We start from the raw sequence: 19,707 nt of genomic DNA, 5'->3' as shown, positions 1-19,707 counted from the left end.
GGAAACATGTAGAAATTACAGTCTGTGGAAATCAACCGTACGACACAGACGCAGCAGGTAGAGACTAGGTTAAAAAAATACTGATATATTCTTTTAATACACCTGCACCATTAAGGGAAAGTCCACCAATTATCTAAATTTTATAGATAATTAAATAGTTGAGATGTAAGCAGAGCGGTTCAGAGCGGTTCAGAGCGGTTCAGAGTGGTTTGGTGTGAAACGCTCCGTTCTAGATAAACTTACCGAGTCAGAACTGTTCACAGTGGTGGTGATAGGAACCAGACGTCCACCTCTAAAAGCTCCCTCACAGAAAGTTCCTACATGAAATGGTTATGAATTCACTGCCTGATGACTGAGACACTGTTTTATGATAGTTTAGAGAACTTAAACTCCATTCATGGTGGAGGGATACATGCAGGGTGCTGTGAGGCAAAATAGTCCCCAAAGAAAACTTATTATTTCAGATTTTCCACTATTTTCCATCATCAACATTCCATATAAACTCAGAAGACTCGTGTAGGTTCACTGGTGGTTCTGGATAGTAAATAAAATGTCTATATTAGTGTTGTAGTCATGGCGACCCCTGGTTCCTATCACCACCACTGTAAAGACCTCTGAACCATTTCACACCAAACCACTCTGAATCACTCTGTTTACATCTCACACACTGAATCATGCAGAATGAAAATGGGTGGAGTTCCCCTTTAATGATGTTACTACTAACTGTACAAAGCTGTGGTGCTCCAGGGAGATTTAACAAATCAGGGTTTCACAGTCAGCCAGACAGCTTAAGCCAAAAGGCTGTCCAATAGGATGAGAGCTAAGAAGCATTCCTATTGGACGAGCCTCACTTCGACCTATTAAAGCGATAGTTTGGTGGAAAACCAAACTCACCTAGTTTTCATCCCAAATGTAGCTGATCAGTCAAAACATGTTTGGTGTCTGAAGTTTGCTTCTTTAGTTTTTGTACTGGAGCTACAAGGCTAACAAGTGATGGACGCTCATGGCCCACCAATTAGCATTATGCTAATTGAGGCTTTGAGTATCTCTAACAGTCTTGATTGTGTGGTTTCTGACACTGTATGACTCACTGTTATCTATAAACATGGACTAAATTAGATTTTTCCAAACTATCGCTTTAAAGTTAATATTAAAAACAGATCCCAATATTTTCTTTCCCATTTAACATTCTTACTGTTGAATATTAATTAGCGCTTCTTTTACTTAATGCTCCCTCTTTAAAGCAACCTCTAAATGATTAATGTAAAGAAAGGAAAATACTCAAGTTTTTTTATGCTCACTTGTGGAAAACTGCATAACTGCAAAGCATGCTCACAAAGAATAATAAAAGAATAACTTCATTACTACTGTAATTTGAATAGATTTGAATACAAACCCGTATTGACAGCTGGATATATATTAAAAAAATCAAACCTACCCCAGATGTAGTTGATCAGCAAAGGCGTTTTTGGTGCCCACAGTTTGTTTATTTAATGTAGCGCTGAAGCTATGAGGCTGACAAACACTAGAAGTCAATAGTCACCCAAATCTTTTCTGTAAATACATCCCTGAAGCATCTCTCAGCCTCGAACTGCATCCAGATCTACATTAAGGTGAAGATGTAGTTTAGAGCAGGAGTTCTCAGCCGTTTCCTGTGTATAAATACAAAGCATAGCGGCTCACTGGAAAAACTTAAATCAACTTTTAAAATAAAAATATTCTTTTTCTTACTTTTATGTGCAGAAACTGAAATCCTGAGAATCAGGGACTGAAAAAGATCAGACTGGTTTAATTAGTTATGCTAAAAAAAAACAAAACAAAAAAAAAAAAAAAAAAACATAACACTTAAAAAAAACAAAAAAAACAAAAAAAAAACACATGGTTGTGGTGATGGGGATTATAAATGTACGAGCTCAATGTGGACTGTGGTTTGGAGCCGCAGTCCATCATGTTTTCACTGAAAATAATCCATTTTGCCAGAAGAGTGGTTGTTTGGTCTCAGGACGTCTCTTCAGTTTTGAAGTCCACTCACTGGGCTTCTGGATTCAACTTACTGGCAGTCTGGCACCTTACGTTCAGGGCTCAAGTCTCAAGCCAGAAAAAAAGTAGATATTCTGGTCTTTTTGACAAAAAAAATATAATAACAGGTCTGACCCTTAATTTAAAAAAAATTTAAAAAAAAAAAAATCGCAATTAAAATCGCAGAAAAAAATTGCAATTAGATATTTTCCCCAAGTCATTCAGCCCTATTTCTGAGTTTATCATGGATATCATCAGTACTTAAAAATACTTCCCAACTGCATGCTGTGATGTATGTTGTAAAAATTCTTAAAATGCTGTAGTATAATTCTTTTTTGCCATATTGCCCATGTCTACTGTGTCCTATACCACATCTACATGTATGGACCACCTTAATGAAGACCTGGATGCAAGTTTTAACACAAACGATTTGGGTGACTATTGACTTCTAGTGTTTATTAGCAGTACTGACCTCCAGCACTTAACCAAAGAAGCTGAACTTGGACACCAAACACTCCTCTGCTGATCATCTACATGTGTAGTAAGTGGGGAAGTTTTTTGCTGAACTGTTCCTTTAAGCGCGTAATCAGTGTTAATAGATTAGTAGTTTTATTCTGAGTTTTACTCTGTGTACAGATACACAGTCGTCTATTAGCTGGTGTAAATGCGTACAGCTCTTGGTGGTTTTAAGACGTTTATAAATGAAAAAAGGAAATGCGTGTGCCGTCACTCAGGTGTTCCCTGCGCGGTAGCCGAGGTTGGCTGTATGTTTCGTACAGCAGGAGACTCGGCTCTGTAGTTTTAGCATGCAGTAAAGCAGTTTCTCTCCTCCGTGCGCCTCCTCTCACCCAGCCTGTGCAGGCAAACACGCACGGAGCCACAAACGCTCTAACAGTGGAGCCTGATACAGGCAGCCGACACCAGGGGGCAGCGCTTCCTCTTTCAAGCGAACTTCTTCTTGGTTGCCGTGAAGCGCTCCATGTACTGCAGAAAATAAGAAAAAAGCCATTAAAAGTAAATGACAGAAAAAAGGAAGAATAGGATTCAATATACAAATCACCTCCATAGATCAGTAAGTCATCATACAGGAGCAGCCAAACACCACGTTATGATGAGTTTTCCATATTTTCTACTATTATTATTAACAATCTGAAATTACAGAGACCAAAAACTTCCATTTACTTCATGCAACCATGAAAAATTTTAATCCTTGCTTAAAAAACTGCCGTGAATTATTACAGAATGACTGAACTGAGCTAAAATATTATTATATTATAGTATAAACACAACACATTTTTCACTTTAAATTAACTGGTTTAATGTTTACAAATGACCATAATTATGCTAAACTGATTTTATGTACACTCTTAAAAAAGATGGCTCTTTAAGGGTTCTGTTGCAAAGCAAAAGGTTCTATATAGAACCATGAACACTCGAAGAACCCTTTACAGGGTGAAACTGTCCTTCAGATTGATGGACAATGTGTTGCAGATGGTTCTATATAGAACACTCTTGAAAAGGATTCTGTATAGCACCAAAAAGGGTTCTTCTACTACAAGCTTGACATCATACACAACAGCAGAACCCTTTTTCGGTGCTATATAGAACCTTTTTCAAAGATGTTCTTCATAGAACCGTCTGCAACACATTCTCCATCGAGCTGAAGAGCAGTTTCCTCATGCAGAGAACCATTTAAGCATGCAAATGTACTTAACTATGGTTCTATAACCATTGTCTTTACTGAAAAACCCTTGAAGAACCATATCTTTTTAAGAGTGTACATCATAATTTCTCAACTACAAAATCTACTTTAAATACTTTTTGGATCCTAGATAACCTGAAAAAGGCACTTCTTTCAAACTGTTTACTCAATAAGGTCAGTTAATACTAAAAAAAATAGACATGCACATTGTAAACAAACAGTGAGAATGGACACAGAATATCATTAATAATTTATAATATTAACAATGTTCCAGAAAGGTTTGGCCGTAACAGCCGAGTATTATGTGGAGTGAGACGAATGAAGAGGCTCAGTTATTTTTAACTGCTCATGTGAGAGCAGCACTCTGGCTTGAGGAGTACACAGAATTACACTAATCCTGAGCTTCCTCCTCTTTATCCCGCTCACGTCCTGAAATCCCATCACAGTCCTGTCCAGATTTATCTTTGTTTTAAAAGTAAACACTGTGTTTATGTTCTGCCTAAACGGCCCACGTCAGGCGCTCAGCTCTCAGTGAATAAAACTGGTCGTTTAGTTTCTGCATGTTTCTCCAGAGCTCCACATCTATTAACCCCACAAGCATCACACTTTAAACAAAGTAGGACAGCAACTAATAATTATGTCTATAATCATTTTATCTGTTGACGATTCTTTGAAAAATCGACTAAATAATTCATTAACTGATACTGTTTAACACCATTCTGGTCTTTCAACAAGGTGCAGTGAAACGATAGAAGCCATATCGCCCCCTACACTTCCTGTAGTGTATTACAGTCTGTCAGAGTGACTGTGTGGATCATATGAACATTATAGAGGCTTTTTAAATGAAACAGTAGAAGCCATATCGCCCCCTACACTTCCTGTAGTGTATTACAGTCTGTCAGAATGACTGTGTGGATCATATAAACATTATAGAGGCTTTTTAAATGAAACAGTAGAAGCCATATCGCCCCCTACACTTCCTGTAGTGTATTACAGTCTGTCAGAGTGACTGTGTGGATCATATGAATATTATAGAGCTTTTTAAATGAAACCGTAGAAGCCATATCGCCCCCTACACTTCCTGTAGTGTATTGCAGTCTGAATATATATGAACACGTCACGCAGACTTTTTCCTCCATTAACGATATCGCTGATGACTAATCAACTTTGCTGAGTTATCACTGCAGCCCTAATGAAAAGCTTACATTACACTTCAGGACGCATGTCAGCACTAAAGAGTTCTACTCAGTTCTGGAAAGTTCATTCAGCCACTGCAGAGACATCAAAATAGCATCTTGCTGAGATTAGATCATCACCTGCTTTCAAAAAACGTGACAAACACAAAACTAGGTCGTTCTTTAACATCTGAGTAAAGATAAGGCCTACGCTCACATAGTCTGTGACACAGAAATGACATCTGGCATCAGAAAAACTGCATTTCAACACTTCCACTCTCTCTCACCTTATCGTATCCGTCTAGGTCCCGCAGCTTTTTCACCTCGAACAGGTTGCCCTCCAGAGAGAGCAGGGAGACGCTGGAGTTGGTGAGGATGGAGGTGGGGATGGAGGGAAGCTCCAGGCAGTTCTCTTCCAGCCTCAGCACCTTCAGTCTGGGACAGTGTGACACTTCTGGGGACAGAGCTGAAATCTGAACCACAATCACACCAACACAGCACAAAGTCACCCCGACATGTGCAACACAATCAAAACATCCAGAGACAGAAGGTCTGCTGACCTGCACTACATCTACCGGATGGGCTTGTGATACTGAAACCAGGTCTGCGTGAAGGACGCCTAACTGCTTTCACACTCTCGAAACTAGGGCTGCATGTACAGATGCAAATTTTGACAAATTCTGTTGATGGAAAACCGTCCGTCATTAGTCAACGGTTAATTTATAACCAGCAAGACTAAAATCAAAGATGTGATCCATCAAAATGTCAATTATAAAACTGAGTGTCACGGTTCTGTTTGAAAATAGTCGATACATGCACACAAACACTGATCAGGCATAAGATTCTGACCACCTCCTTGTTTCTACACTCATTGTCCATTTTATCAGCTCCACTTACTATATAGGTGCACTTTGTAGTTCTACAGTTACAGACTGTAGTCCATCTGTTTCTCTGATACTTTGTTAGCCCCCTTTTACCCTGTTCTTCAGTGGTCAGGACCCCCATGGACCCTCACAGAGCAGGTACTATTTGGGTGGTGGATCATCCTCAGCACTGCAGTAACACTGATGTGGTGGTGGTGTGTTAGAGTGTGTTGCGCTGGTACAAATGGATCAGACACAGCAGCACTGCTGGAGTTTTAAACACTGTGTCCACTCACTGTCCACTCTATTACCTTGTTGGTCCACCTTGTAGATGTAAAGTCAGAGAGAGCAGCTCATGTGTGTCATTATAGTTTGTGTTGGTCATCCTCTAGTCCTTCATCAGTGGTCACAGGACGCTGCCCACAGGACACTGTTGGCTGGATATTTTTGGTTGGTGGACTATTCTCAGTCCAGCAGTGACACTGAGGTGTTTAAAAACTCCAGCAGCACTGCTGTGTCTGATCCACTCAGACCAGCGCAACACACACTAACACACCACCACCACATCAGTGTTACTGCAGTGCTGAGAATGATCTACCACCCAAATAGTACCTGCTCTGTGAGGGTCCATGGGGGTCCTGACCACTGAAGAACAGGGTAACAAAGTATCAGAGAAACAGATGGACTACAGTCTGTAACTGTAGAACTACAAAGTGCAACCTAAATAGTAAGTGGAGCTGATAAAATGGACAGCGACCATGCAAGAACCCGGTTTGATTTTAAACATAAAATGTTCATAAGTATATGAACAAATACTGATAAAGTGACAAATATATAAATGATGGGCTACTGAAAGTTCTACAATCTAAAATTCTATATTTATATTTAATCAATCATTACTTTCCCAAGTTAAAACAAACATAAAAAATCCTTGAATGGACCTAATTTTGGCTCAGTGTTCTTAAGTAGCTCTCAAAAGCCTTATGATGCTTAAGTGACTGTGCTTCGATACTGTATATAAGTACTATTTTGGAAGGTGCGTACAATACTGGAACAGTACTGAGAGTGAATATTTCACTCAATTACATTTCTAGTCTGTCAGAATGACTGTGTGGATCATATGAACATTATAGAGCTTTTTAAATGAAACAGTAGAAGCCATATCGCCCCCTACACTTCCTGTAGTGTATTACAGTCTGTCAGAGTGACTGTGTGGATCATATGAACATTATAGAGCTTTTTAAATGAAACAGTAGAAGCCATATCGCCCCCTACACTTCCTGTAGTGTATTACAGTCTGTCAGAGTGACTGTGTGGATCATATGAACATTATAGAGCTTTTTAAATGAAACAGTAGAAGCCATATCGCCCCCTACACTTCCTGTAGTGTATTACAGCCTGTCAGAGTGACCGTGTGGATCATATGAACATTCTAGAGCTTTTTAAATGAAACAGTAGAAGCCATATCGCCCCCTACACTTCCTGTAGTGTATTATCATGGATCATATGAACATTATAGAGGCTTTTTAAATGAAAATTAGAATGTACGCTTTCAGGAAGCTTCCTTCCATAATCAATGCTATCAACAATTTTGTGGACTAATTATTGCAGTGCTACTTGAATCATCTGATGTACAACCATATGTATAAAAATGATCTATATTAGTACGAATAATGGCAGATAATTTTCCTGCATTGTTTATAGATTGTAAATTGACATACAAAAACATTTTGACTTGACCAAAGAAATTGACTGTCCAAAATAACCTGATTCTGGTTGAGGTTGATTTCGATCGCCTGCAGTTCAGCCACCTCTGCCGGCACGGCCTGAATTCGGTTCTTGGACAGGTCGAGGACATCCAGCTGGCGGAGAGAGCCGAGGCCGACGGGAAACTCCCTGAACTGGTTCCCGGAGAGGCTGAGGGTGCGCAGGGCTTTAAGCTGACCCACTGAGGCAGGCAGCTGCTGGAGCAAGTTTCCATTTAACATAAGAGTTTCCAGCTTCTTCAGTTTCCCGATGTCATTCGGCAGACTAGCTGTAAAACACAGGTTAAATAAAGTCTCATTTATTAATCCATTCAAATAAATAAGGAATTATTCTCATCTAAAAGGCCTTAACCCGTTTATATTCAATAACTTAGTTTAGCCTGATGAGAAAAAAGGTTCCAGAACTTGATATGATTGCATGTGATTCAATTTTAAATAGTTATGCGTTGGATAAACCTCTAACAGCACACACTTGAATTATTAGATTACATATCATGCTTCTGTTTGCAATCAAATTTGGATTTCATATTGTTTTTTCAAAAATCAGCAGTCCCACTTGACGAAAACATTAAATTTAATCATATTAATGCTAAAAAAACATTCATTTGAGCCATATGGTTCAACTAATTTGACAGGTTTCTTAAGATTTGTGACTTCAGAAAATATTTGGGCTAAAGGAAATTTAAAGCTGCACTACAAAAGATTTGGGGATTTGGAGACCTCTCTGGTGGAAATGTGTAACTGCACTTAACGTGACAGAAGACCATCAGCAGTAGCAGTAGCATCAACAAAATCTTACATGGTGCAGCTTTAACTTACATTAAAATGTTTGTGAAATCAAGATGTTCTTTTCTGACAGCTACGAGATCAACCATTACATTTATTCGGAGCAAAAAAGGTTTTGAAAAAACAGACAAAAAGGCGAAGGTGCAGGACTGTGTACTCATCGTTTTTAAGGTAGGAATGAAGTACTGATCCCAAAAAATACTGCAAATCATTTTAAGCAATCACTTTCAATCCAATCCAAACACTTTTGCATTCACATGTTTCCTCCGTTGAATTGCTGTATGTATTTGTGGTATCACTGTTTACAAATTATTGTCTTAGTTCTGGATCTGTGGTTCTTTTCCATACCTTGTTTCTTAGCTAACTGTTCGGACTGATCAGCTCTATGGCTGTATGATGTTTCTGAGTAGTGCATGCTGGGTAATGTAGTGAGAAAAGTGAGGAACAAAGACATGAGAATGACATATGAAATCATGATGAGTCTGTAATACAGCACAAATTACATTACACATTGTTTTAGACAGTAACGTATGGAGAGGAACTTGTGCCAGATTGAAAAGCCAAGCGACTGTTTTACATCTTTTATTTCTTTATTTATTTAATTATACTTTTTTAATTTATCCTTACTTTTATCTTATGTTTTATTAAGTTATTATATTGCCGTAATTTTAATGGTTTATTGATTTATTTATTTTTTAAAATGTATTATTACTTTTTAGCATTTGTTATGTTTTTAATATTTAACTTATCAACCCCTGATCTCTGCATTGGCTCGGCTACACTGTAGAGGAGGGTCTCCCTCTATGTACTCCGATTTTAAATAGAGGCTGATTGATTGATTGATTGAAAAGCAATCACTACACATTGTATTACTTTTCCATAGCGACATTCAAAATGTGTGCCTAAATGGAAAACTAACCCTCTTTTACACTGTTTTCACATCTCTTTGCTTCTTAACAGTAAAACAGAGCGTGCAATTTAAAAAAGAAAATGCTGAATTCATGTCAGAACTGAATAGAATATGCCACTGAAATGTAATAAAGGCTCTGTTATTTTGCTTTCCACTGTGCAGAACTTAAAACAACATTAAATCAGTGTAATGGATCTTTTACTCATCATTTTATGTTACCATTTAAATGCAATCTCATGTGTGCACTGCATTTCACTGTTTTAGATGCATTTAAATGAGGCAAATACATTTAAAGGACAAAAAAGAGGTGAAAACAGTGTAATAGAGGTTTTGTTTTTTTTCATTTTTGCATGTATTCTGAATGTCACCGTGGAAAAGTAAGGTCACGTGTGCATTGCACTTCACAGTTTTCACTGTTATGACTGAATTTCAGTGAGGACAATCTGTTTAAAGTGCTGCACAGTGGAAAGCAGTGTAGCCAGGCCTTCATTTTAAAGTGGATTGTATTCAATTCTGACACAAATTCAGCATTTCATGTTTAAAATGCAAATCATCATGCACTATTTCTCAGTTAAGAACTCATGCAACACAAAAACAATGTAATAGAGGTTTTGTTTTTCACTGTGGCTCATATTCTGCATGTCACTGATGGAACAGTAATGTCATGTGTGCACTGAATTTCACGTGTTTCCGCTGTAGTGACCGCTTTTCAATGTGGCATGGATTCCTCTCCATAGCAAAGCCCTTTTAATTCCATCTAGACAGGATCTACATACTTAGCTTGTTACTGTTTATGGTGAGGCTTTTTAGTTGCTGGAAGCTTCCTATGAACGCCGGCAGCACCTCTATTTTGTTGTTGGACAGGTCAACTGTCCGCAGGTTTCCAGTAAGCCTCTGTAGCTCCTCCGGGAACTGCAAGCAGGAGAGAGAAGACCAGGTTGTCCATAGTTCACAACAGCATCACATTTTCGTGAGAGACTGTGCTGCATTATTTACCTCCTGCAGGCCTTTTCCAGTCAGCTGAAAGACTCCAGTTTTCTGAGAAGTCTCTAAATGAGCTTTTAGAGCGCTGTTCCCCATTTACAGTATCTACAGTAGGGTCTATCACTGCAGCTGCACTCTCAACACTTACCCTGGAGAAGTAACAGTTACATTGCATTAGTTAGTTATATTATACAGTACACTGAAAATAAACCAAAGGAAACCAAGAACTTAAAGAAGGATTCCACCAGTTTTTCATAATTTCCTTCTGACAGTTGACAAAACTTGATTTAATACAGTTTAAAGTTGTTCTGGAGCAGTTTTTCTACCAAATGTGCATCATAAAATTCTTATGGACATTAAAGATGGAGTTTCAACATTTCGATCAATTTTTTTGCAGTAATTAAATAATTGAAAAGTAAACAAAGTCATTCATTTACAGTGGTGGTGATAGGAACCAGGGGTCACCATGACTACAACACAAACATAGACATTTTATTTACTATCCAGAACCACCAGTGAACCTACACGAGTCTTCTGAGTTTATATGGAATGTTGATGATGGAAAATAGTGGAAAATCTGAAAAGTTTTCTTTGGGGACTATTTTGCCTCACAACACCCTGCATATGTGTATCCCTCCACCATGAATGAAGTTTAAGGTCAAAATCCTATCAAAACTATCATAAAACAGTGTCTCAGTCATCAGGCAATGAATTCATAACCATTTCAGGGGAGCTTTTAGAGGTGGACGTCTGGTTCCTATCACCACCACTGTGAACAGTTCTGACTCGGTAAGTTTCTCTGGAACAGAGAGTTTCACACCAAACCACTCTGAACGACTCTGTTTACATCTCAACCACTTAATTAGGCAGACGTCTTGAAAATTTGTTGGAGTTCCCTTCAAGTTCTATTAGTTTGTTAGCCAGCTAGCTGGTTATGATTACGATAGCTTACACAACTTCACTGAGCTATTAGCAACTGTAACTCGAATATATTAACTGACAGAGATATTAATATACAGCTAATGGCTTAACTAACCTAGCTGTAATATAAAGAGCAGCTGAGACGCGGAGAAAACAAGAATAACAAACGACATTTAGCAGAAAACAACTGTTTTAGCACAGTTAGCCGGCTAAGCTAACTCAAAGTAGTCACAAAGCGCAGCTGTCAGTGGCTAAGCAACAAAAATACACATAGTAATTAAATTAAACATCACCTGCTGCCAAAACGAATCCGTTAATCCGCAGAATGGGCGTTTGTTCGAGTAATAAACCCGCAGTTTGCTGAAGCTGTTTACTAGCTGAGCTCTAAGAGCCGAATGTATGATGAGCGCTGGTGCTCCTCCTGAACAGCAGAGGGCGCAGAGCGCGGAGCGGCCAGCAAACAGCCGAACACCGCAAACACAGAGGCCGAGTCTGAAATGGCTCCCTACTCCCTAAGTAGTGCACTTAATGTCCAAGGCATCCATCTGGGATTCAGACATTTAGTGCACTGTTTCATACTAAACGCTAGGGGTGGGCAATATGATCATATTGTATCGTTATCGTGACAAATTTAAGCAGTAGAACACAGAGGGAGTGTGGTATCGCGGAATAACATCACGGCTGTGATTTGGTCGCCGTAGATCATCACAGCCGTGATGTTATTGGTGATAACACACTCCTCGAGTGTTCTATTGCTTTAATACAACAGTTAAATAAATAAAGTAATAAATTAATAAACTGGGCCGTGAACGCGGCGTTTAATATGTTTTAATGTTCGCAGTTCCTTCACCAAATTATAGTTCCTTAACGAGCAGCTCGTTGCTACGTCAGAGTAACGAGCTCCGCCCACTCGCTGCACAGCCGGCAGTTCGTTCTCCAGCTCCTCACACTAAATTCCCAAACTGTCATCACCACTGAGCAGCTTTTCAGTCGGCAGCTGTGACAGAAGAACAGCTAAACAACCTGGAATCAGCCAGAAATTAACCCAACACCATTCGCCAAACGTGTAGTCTGATCTTCAGAGTCTGACCAAATCAGACTGAGCCATAAAACTGCCGCAATATGAAGTTCAGCTCAGTTTTGTCATTTTTTGCCAGATCAGTATTAATGTTGTTTTGTTCCAGCCAGTCTGTAAAGCATCTTACAGCCCATTTAGTTTGGCGAATGGTGTTGGGTTCATTTCTGGCTGATTCCAGGTTGTTTAGCTGTTCTTCTGTCTCAGCTGCCGACTGAAAAGCTGCTCAGTGGTGATGACAGTTTGGGAATTTAGTGTCGTCTCATCTTCAGAGTCTGACCAAATCGGCTGTCGGTCAAATTTGATCCTAAAAGTGTCCGTTTTCTGTTTGTGGCAAAGAAAGAAGTAAAAACGTTTGAATGTCTTGAGAGTCTCCTACAGCTGTCAAAGTCGTTGCTTAGCGACAGTGTCTCAGTGGAGTGATGCAGTGTTTGTGAAACACCGTGATGTTATGGTGAAATAACAGCACAGTTAGAACGCTTCTCAACCAATCAGCTCGCGTGGCCAGAACTGACTGTTGTATGTCACAATACGCTTCTCTTAGCATATTGTGGATATCATCAGTACTTAAAGAACACTAACCCGCTGTGTGTTTCTATAGAAAGTGAGCTCAGTTAGGCCTGTTTAATTGTATTTGGTGCAGTGCTTTTTGTGAAACACTGAATAAAAGTCATTATTGTTATTATAGTACGTTTTATCCCTGCTGAAGAAGACCATTAGGATTAAATCTGTGCTTACTAATGGGAATTGGCTGAATGGTTACCATTACAGACCACTGCTTTAGTGCTGTAGGACACCTTTAAATTCCATTAGGAAACCATAAAATGCGTCTGCAATCAGCCCCACAGCATGACTTAAACCATTAGAGTCCTTTATACTGTGATATCAACCCACCAGAAACCAACAGAAACTTCCCAGATAGTGAGCATATATCGGTCCACTAGCTTTATAAGGTTGGCACCCCACTGACCGTTTGCCACTGCTGGTCCATCCTCAGACCACCCAGATTACTGTCCTGCAGACAAGCTCTAACTAGTTTTTAATCTTCTCAAACTCTATTACTCTGCTTAACAACCGGTGGACTGTCCAGAAAACGCTGAGCAAAATGCCAGTGGACCACCAGCTTTGCCATCAGTGGGCCGACAGTGGTCCACTATCCTCTTGCTATCAGGGTTTTAATGCTTTCTGTGATCTGTGACACTACAGGCTCAATTTTGTCTGTTCCAACTTATTTAATCTCAGAAAAACTGTTAAATATTGTGATGCCTATTGTGTATCCTGAAAAGTATCGAAGTATTGAAGCATGGTGATACAATATTTTTGCTATATCGACCACCCCTGGTTAAGGCCATACCTTTGTGACCTACGTAATGCACTACATAGGGAGTAGGGAGTCGCTTCAGATTTAGCCTGATAAGGTTTGTTGAATCGCTCTTAGAAAATTCACAGAGCAAAAGCCAAATTGGTTTTTAACACCATGAAAAGAGATTAGAAATAACATTTTGGAGACATACATACATCATACCACTACTGGTTTAATGTTTCAGTGCCAGAAAGCATAGTCTACCTATTATAGCATAAACTGAGTTGTACATTTTAGCAGCATTTCTATTACTCTTGTATTTTATATATAAGTTTGAGACTTTCAAAGGACAATAAAAGAGTCTGAAGGTCTACGATTGAGAGGCTTTATGGATATGAAACTTCCCCGTAAGACAAAGCATTTTAATTAAAATTAAAGAATTAAGATGAACAACTGTCTTTAAAACATGACAATACAGGACAGCTTTATACATCCAAAATATAAGATATTAAAATATTGGATTGTTTCATCATCAGTCCACGATCAACGTTAGAGAAACATAGAGGAAGTCAGAGAAAGTGGGACACAATGAAATACAGTTTCATAGTTTTAAAACTACTCTGAACAGCTGATAAAGGAGCATTAAAATCTGAATATCCAGCATTTACTGAGTTTAAGGAGACATCCCACAGAGTTCTTATGTAAACAGAGTCGTTCAGAGCAGTCTGGTGTGAAACGCTCCATTCTTTTCTCTCTCTCTCTCTCTCTCTCTCTCTCTTTCTCTCTTTTTTTTTATTAGCAACAAATATATAGTACAAGAGACAGACAAATAAGTTAAGACAAGACAAGCCACAAAAAAAAACGACAATAGACAGACAGTACATAAGGCAAATAAATAAAGCGAGACAAGCCAAACAAAAAGAGGTATAATAATAATAATAATAATAATAATAATAATGACAGACAGGCAGTATACAAAGTAAATAAAGTGGTAAATATATGTAAACACATCTACACACACACACATTCTACATCTTTTTTCATAAAATACAATAGTCTATCACATCAATAATAAGTAGGCAATGTTGCTTTGCTGTGCAGAAGAAAGGGAGAGTCAGGGTGCCCCCAAGGACCCCCACCAACCGTTTTCTGTCCCCTCCGTACTCATCGTCTGTCCCCCCGCCCCAGCCCCAACCTGCTTCCCAGCTCAGGCTGAACATCACATCAGAGCCACTTTCCGGGTCTTATTTAAGAGGCCACTTTGCACAGGATTCCTTTGTCCTGTGTTTGTCAGTGGAAGTCGCTGATTTTGCTCTCTCTGAGGAACGGGAGGGGGGCGGACGGTGGCGGTGGTGTTCCAGAAAGGCGGTAGGGCAGAGCAGACCAACAGGTCTGGAGGGGAAGCCCCCTAAGGACCCCGCAGCATCCCACACCCCTGCACAGCACCAAACACTGAAACGCTCTGTTCTAGAGAAACTTACCAAGTCAGAACTGTTCACAGTGGTGGTGATAGGAACCAGACGTCCACCTCTAAAAGCTCCCTCACAGAAAGTTCCTACATGAAATGGTTATGAATTAATTGCCTGATGACTGAGACACTGTTTTATGATAGTTTTGATAGGTCTAAAAATCCATTCATGGTGGAGGGATACATAATATGCAGGGCGCTGTGAGGCAAAATAGTCCCCAAAGAAAACTTATTATTTCAGATTTTCCACTATTTTCCATCATCAACATTCCATATAAACTCAGAAGACTCGTGTAGGTTCACTGGTGGTTCTGGATAGTAAATAAAATGTCTATATTTGTGTTGTAGTCATGGCGACCTCTGGTTCCTATCACCACCACTGTACATGAATAACTTTGTTTACCTTTTAACCATTTAATTATTGAAAGATTTTGAAAAAGTGTTCAAACTCCCTCTTTATTGTCCACTCAAAGAATTTTATCTACACATTTGGTAGAAAAAACTGCTCCAGAACAGCTTTAAATAGTATTAAATAAGTTTTATTATATATTTTAAAAGACATTTTGAACAGTTCCATCATGCTGATTGCGATGTTTCATGATGATTTGGCTCTGACACACGTGCAGCCCACGGCTACTTTCTGATAAGACGCTGTGAAGCACTTCCTGTCCTGTTTGTCCTGGTGCAGCACCATAATGTAGTGGTAGATGGGCACTGAGTTCAGCTCCGTCTGCATGTTGTTGTTGGGGTCAGTGCAGTACTGCGTTTCACACTCAGCCTCGAAGATGACCCCTGGGATGCGGTGGGAGCTGGTGTGTGGACTGCAGGGATCAGAAAACAGGGACCATTATATTATTTCATTAATATACTGTAATTCTACCAACATAACCAATGCATTGTACAGTATTCGCTAAAGGCCCAGTCACAGTAGCATTCGCCAGCTAACTTTCATCAGCAAAATTACATTCATTTCAATGAAATTCACCACGATGAGTGAGTTCGAGTCACAGACTTTAAATTTTGTGTGTGAAATTCCATGCCGAGTGAATCTGGACATAAACATTTGCGTCTTCCACCAACAGTCCTACTGATTTGACCTCTGAAAGGTTCATAGAATAAAAGAAAGGTTCCAAAATAGAAGAAATGCTAATTCAACCAGAGTCTAAACACAAACTTTTAGACATTTTATTCCCCACTGACTACAAATAAACACACAAAAGAGAGACTGTATGATATGCAGTCAGACAATATTATTATCTCTACTTTTTTGTTGTTTCAGACAAGTTAGCAAGCTTGCTTACTGCTGTGTTAGCTTCTTGGCTAACCGCAGCTGCACACAATTCACTGCAGTGCCGCCAACCATGCTAGTTATCCACACTTTACTGCTATTACTCAGTGTGCAGCTCCATGCTGTGGAGACTATATAATTATCAAAAGTAATTATGTGCACTTTTGTGTGGTTTCTTGTTCATAGCAACAAACTGGAAGATTTTATTCATTGCTGATCTCCTGAAACAGCCTCGGTCACCCCTGTTTCACAAACGGCAAATGTCTTTTCTGCTCTAGTGCAACTTGGGGATAAAATGGTTTCAATACAGTATCTAAAAATTAAAAAATAAGTGTATATAACTTAAAACTGATGGCCGATACGCCCCCTGTTCTCTTCAGAGCATCTTTCACTCAGCGTCATTCTACAGAAACGTCCAATTTTGTGTCCCTAGCATTTACAGACATATTACACTTCAAAAACATGTTAGGGTTACAATTTATTAATATTTTAAAATCAAACAATAAGTTATTTTAACAATTACACCTTCTTTAGCCATAAATTTAGCAATATTGGTTTTTAAATTAATTATCTAGCATTCCAAGCTACCACAGAAGAGCTCGTCCCCACAGTCATGTGTGAAGGCTGAGGCCATATTTAGAAGAAAAACATGTTTTTCTGCAGTTTTAACTACAATAATCTATACATGACTATGGAATATATAAATTAAATGACATAAAGAAAACAAATGCCAAATAAATATTATAAAATATATAAAGAAAGGTGTGGTCCCCAGGAGTTGTGTCACTGGTGTTACTGCGTAACAAAAAGTCTCTTATTTTGAAATAAAAGTCACACTGATGACATCACTTGACTTCCTTTTACCTGTTTTCTGAGGATCTATGAAGAAAAGCACATGGTGAGTCCACTGAGTCTTTCAGTTATCAGAGATTTTCTCATTTAGCTCATGATTTCATATGAAGCTTTTAGCTGAAGTCACTGGTGTGACCGACTTTATTCTGAGGTAATTGTGAAAAAACAGAATACAAATGGATTAAATTCCATATTTTAGTGGATTTTCCATTATTGACAACATGTGGTTTGATGCTCTGTAGCAGCCATTCTGTAAAATGCATTTTTCATTAAAAATGTCTCTGATGTTCCTTTATTATGTGGATCCAATGAGGATCAGTAACACCAGTGACCCCTATGGAGAGATAGAAGAGTGGACGTTTCTGTAGAATGATCCAAATACAAATGACGTGCTTCTATTAAATCTATGGGCTTTTAAAACACAGCAAAGGATCTGCTTTCTTTCTCTGTGTGGTGAGAGTATCTATGAAAGAGCACCAAACAGAGTTTAGTCATATTTACTAGTTAATAATCTGGTATATACAGCCTTCCAATGAGCGCAATAAACGCGGCACAAATGTGAGGAACGGGGGCTTCTGCATCCTGTCAGAGTAAAGTGGGTGGGGCTTATGCTACAGACTTTGATTGGTTGTGATTTCTGGCATTTATTTTAGGCTGAAAAAGTTCTATTTATCTGAATCTGATCTGTGTAGAATAGAATTATGGCTCTGAAAAGTAACAACATTTATAACAAAAAATGTCAATTTAAAAACATATCTAATCGTATCAAACCTGAAAACATGAGTATCACTACACCTCCAGTGCTCACTGTGTCACTGTTTACAGGATCCTCATATTGTTGACCTAACATGACCTACATGCTCAGACTGCTTTCACTTTATTTGGCAGCTTCACCTCAAATGACTTGAAAGTCAGCAGCATCACTGTGACTAAACAGAGTCACTAATTACAGCCAATAGACTAAAGACATTACTGTAAATGTACATTAAGTAAAGATACTACAGAATTGATATAAATAAGCATCATTATCTGAGTAGTAACCTCAGTCACTGGTAACGCTCACTCTTTCAAGCCTGGAAACATTTTCAAAGAGGAAGATAAACATTGATATATCGCTGTTGTTGGAACAGAACCTCGTATCTCCATTTTTCAGTTTTTGACATAATTTGAAAATGCCTGTTGGCCTTTATATTTTATGTAAATTTCATGATAAATGGATCAAAATAAACGGCCTAAAATTACTTGGAAAGACGTCTGGTTCCATTGACTTGCATTAAAAACAGAGTATGTTTTTTTGGCGATATGAGATTTTCTTCCGAGAGCAGCGACATATATCTTTATATCTTGATTTTTTTAGGTCTGACTCATTTCTCATGATTTTATTCCAGATGTTCTGTGTTCAGTAACTCACGTCCAGTTCCACGCGGAGAGCGAGCGGTTGTTGATGTTGCCGTTCCCCCCCAGCATCTCTGCCTCGGCCCCGTGTAAATTTTCTGGGATTTTCAGGCCAACATCGCAGATTTTCTTCTGTACGGCTTTAACGTCAGAGAGACTCAACATGAGGAGTCCAACACAGAAAACAACCTTCAGGAATAAACGTGAGAAGCTTAAAATATCAATGTAAATATAAACATACGATCAGCACAATTCATTTTCGTGTCAAAAGATTTGATTAAGGTCAATATAATCTGATCATTCTTAGACATAGAAGCCTCATTACAGCAATAAACACGGCATACGGCAGTTACATTTGTATTAAGTATCTAATAACTGCTTAATAGATCAATTACAGTACATTTCCCCTCATATTAAGAGATCATTGTCTATGTAGATTATACCAACCGCTGAGAGAACTGCAATTAGTATATGCAAATGGCTTTATTGTGCTCTGACTGTGCGTTAGGTCTATTATGTAAATGAGCTAGCTCTATATCCTCTCATGATATGTGGAGTTGAAATACCCACCGTTCGTCTGGAGCTGTGAAACATCGTATTAGCGTCTCGGTCGAGTTCCTAAACCGTCTAAAGCTGCTCACTCCTTGCTCTATTTATATACGAGTTGGAGTTGAATTGAGCACATTGATTTGATTGGCTGGAGATAACGTGACCTACCTCTGACCTGGATTACTTTATCAGATCAGTTGATAGGAATGGGGGAGTTTAGCTCCGTCCCCGATTACGCTTCTTTCCATTACTTAGAAAAGGAGGCGAAAGCTGCTGAAATAAGATCAGAAATGATGAACTTCGCTTTAAATCTATGTGAGGTTTAAAACGTGGTTAAAAAACCAAGCAGGCCCAATTCATTTTTAGGGTGGAGGGTGGAATTTGTGGCATCATTAAATCAGTGTGGCCTCTCGTCTCTACACAGAATGGAGGAAATGACCCACTGCATCCGCTCGCTAAACCTTCCCGCAGCCAACTGATTAATGCTTTAGACACTGAAGCATGTGTGCTTCGTTATTTTACACACTAATATCTAAAGAAAATGAGCTGATAGATTAATCAATTCAATCAATTCAGATTTAGATCACGTTTATACACCCTTCTGCCACAGATGGCGTGATGGACACTTTTTATTTTCCATTAGCAACTCTG

At 38.9% G+C, this 19,707-nt stretch overlaps 2 protein-coding genes across 2 annotated transcripts; both read right to left on the bottom strand.

Moving 5' to 3' along the window:
- Positions 1-2,668: 2,668 nt before the first annotated feature.
- lrrc57 (leucine rich repeat containing 57) lies at positions 2,669-11,554 on the bottom strand. The gene is made up of 6 exons (XM_036593417.1): positions 11,420-11,554; positions 10,218-10,354; positions 9,998-10,133; positions 7,526-7,794; positions 5,184-5,369; positions 2,669-3,003 (listed from the first exon to the last, which is right to left on the bottom strand). Exons 2-6 carry the CDS (start codon positions 10,299-10,301, stop codon positions 2,962-2,964), a joined length of 717 nt encoding a protein of 238 aa, XP_036449310.1. The 5' UTR covers positions 10,302-10,354; positions 11,420-11,554; the 3' UTR covers positions 2,669-2,961.
- Positions 11,555-15,567: 4,013 nt separating this feature from the next.
- On the bottom strand, positions 15,568-19,121 carry il17a/f2 (interleukin 17a/f2). The gene is made up of 3 exons (XM_036593859.1): positions 19,078-19,121; positions 18,524-18,696; positions 15,568-15,793 (listed from the first exon to the last, which is right to left on the bottom strand). Exons 1-3 carry the CDS (start codon positions 19,099-19,101, stop codon positions 15,568-15,570), a joined length of 423 nt encoding a protein of 140 aa, XP_036449752.1. The 5' UTR covers positions 19,102-19,121.
- Between the last annotated feature and the right edge of the window lie 586 nt (positions 19,122-19,707).

This window comes from Colossoma macropomum, unplaced genomic scaffold, assembly GCF_904425465.1.
Source record: "Colossoma macropomum unplaced genomic scaffold, Colossoma_macropomum, whole genome shotgun sequence".
NCBI classification, from domain to species: Eukaryota; Metazoa; Chordata; class Actinopteri; order Characiformes; family Serrasalmidae; genus Colossoma; species Colossoma macropomum.
This window is presented reverse-complemented; position numbering and strand designations above follow the sequence as displayed.

Excerpts from the sequence above, each read along its gene's own strand:
- lrrc57 (XM_036593417.1), bottom strand. The coding sequence starts at position 10,301 with ATGGGGAACAGCGCTCTAAAAGCTCATTTAGAGACTTCTCAGAAAACT. Across the intron at positions 5,370-7,525 it reads TCAACCTCAACCAGAATCAG|ATTTCAGCTCTGTCCCCAGA; the intron begins GTTATTTTGGAC and ends ATTGTGGTTCAG. Across the intron at positions 3,004-5,183 it reads ACCTAGACGGATACGATAAG|TACATGGAGCGCTTCACGGC; the intron begins GTGAGAGAGAGT and ends TATTTTCTGCAG.
- il17a/f2 (XM_036593859.1), bottom strand. The coding sequence starts at position 19,101 with ATGTTTCACAGCTCCAGACGAACG. Across the intron at positions 18,697-19,077 it reads TTCACAGCTCCAGACGAACG|GTTGTTTTCTGTGTTGGACT; the intron begins GTGGGTATTTCA and ends TTATTCCTGAAG. Across the intron at positions 15,794-18,523 it reads CTCTCCGCGTGGAACTGGAC|TCCACACACCAGCTCCCACC; the intron begins GTGAGTTACTGA and ends TGATCCCTGCAG.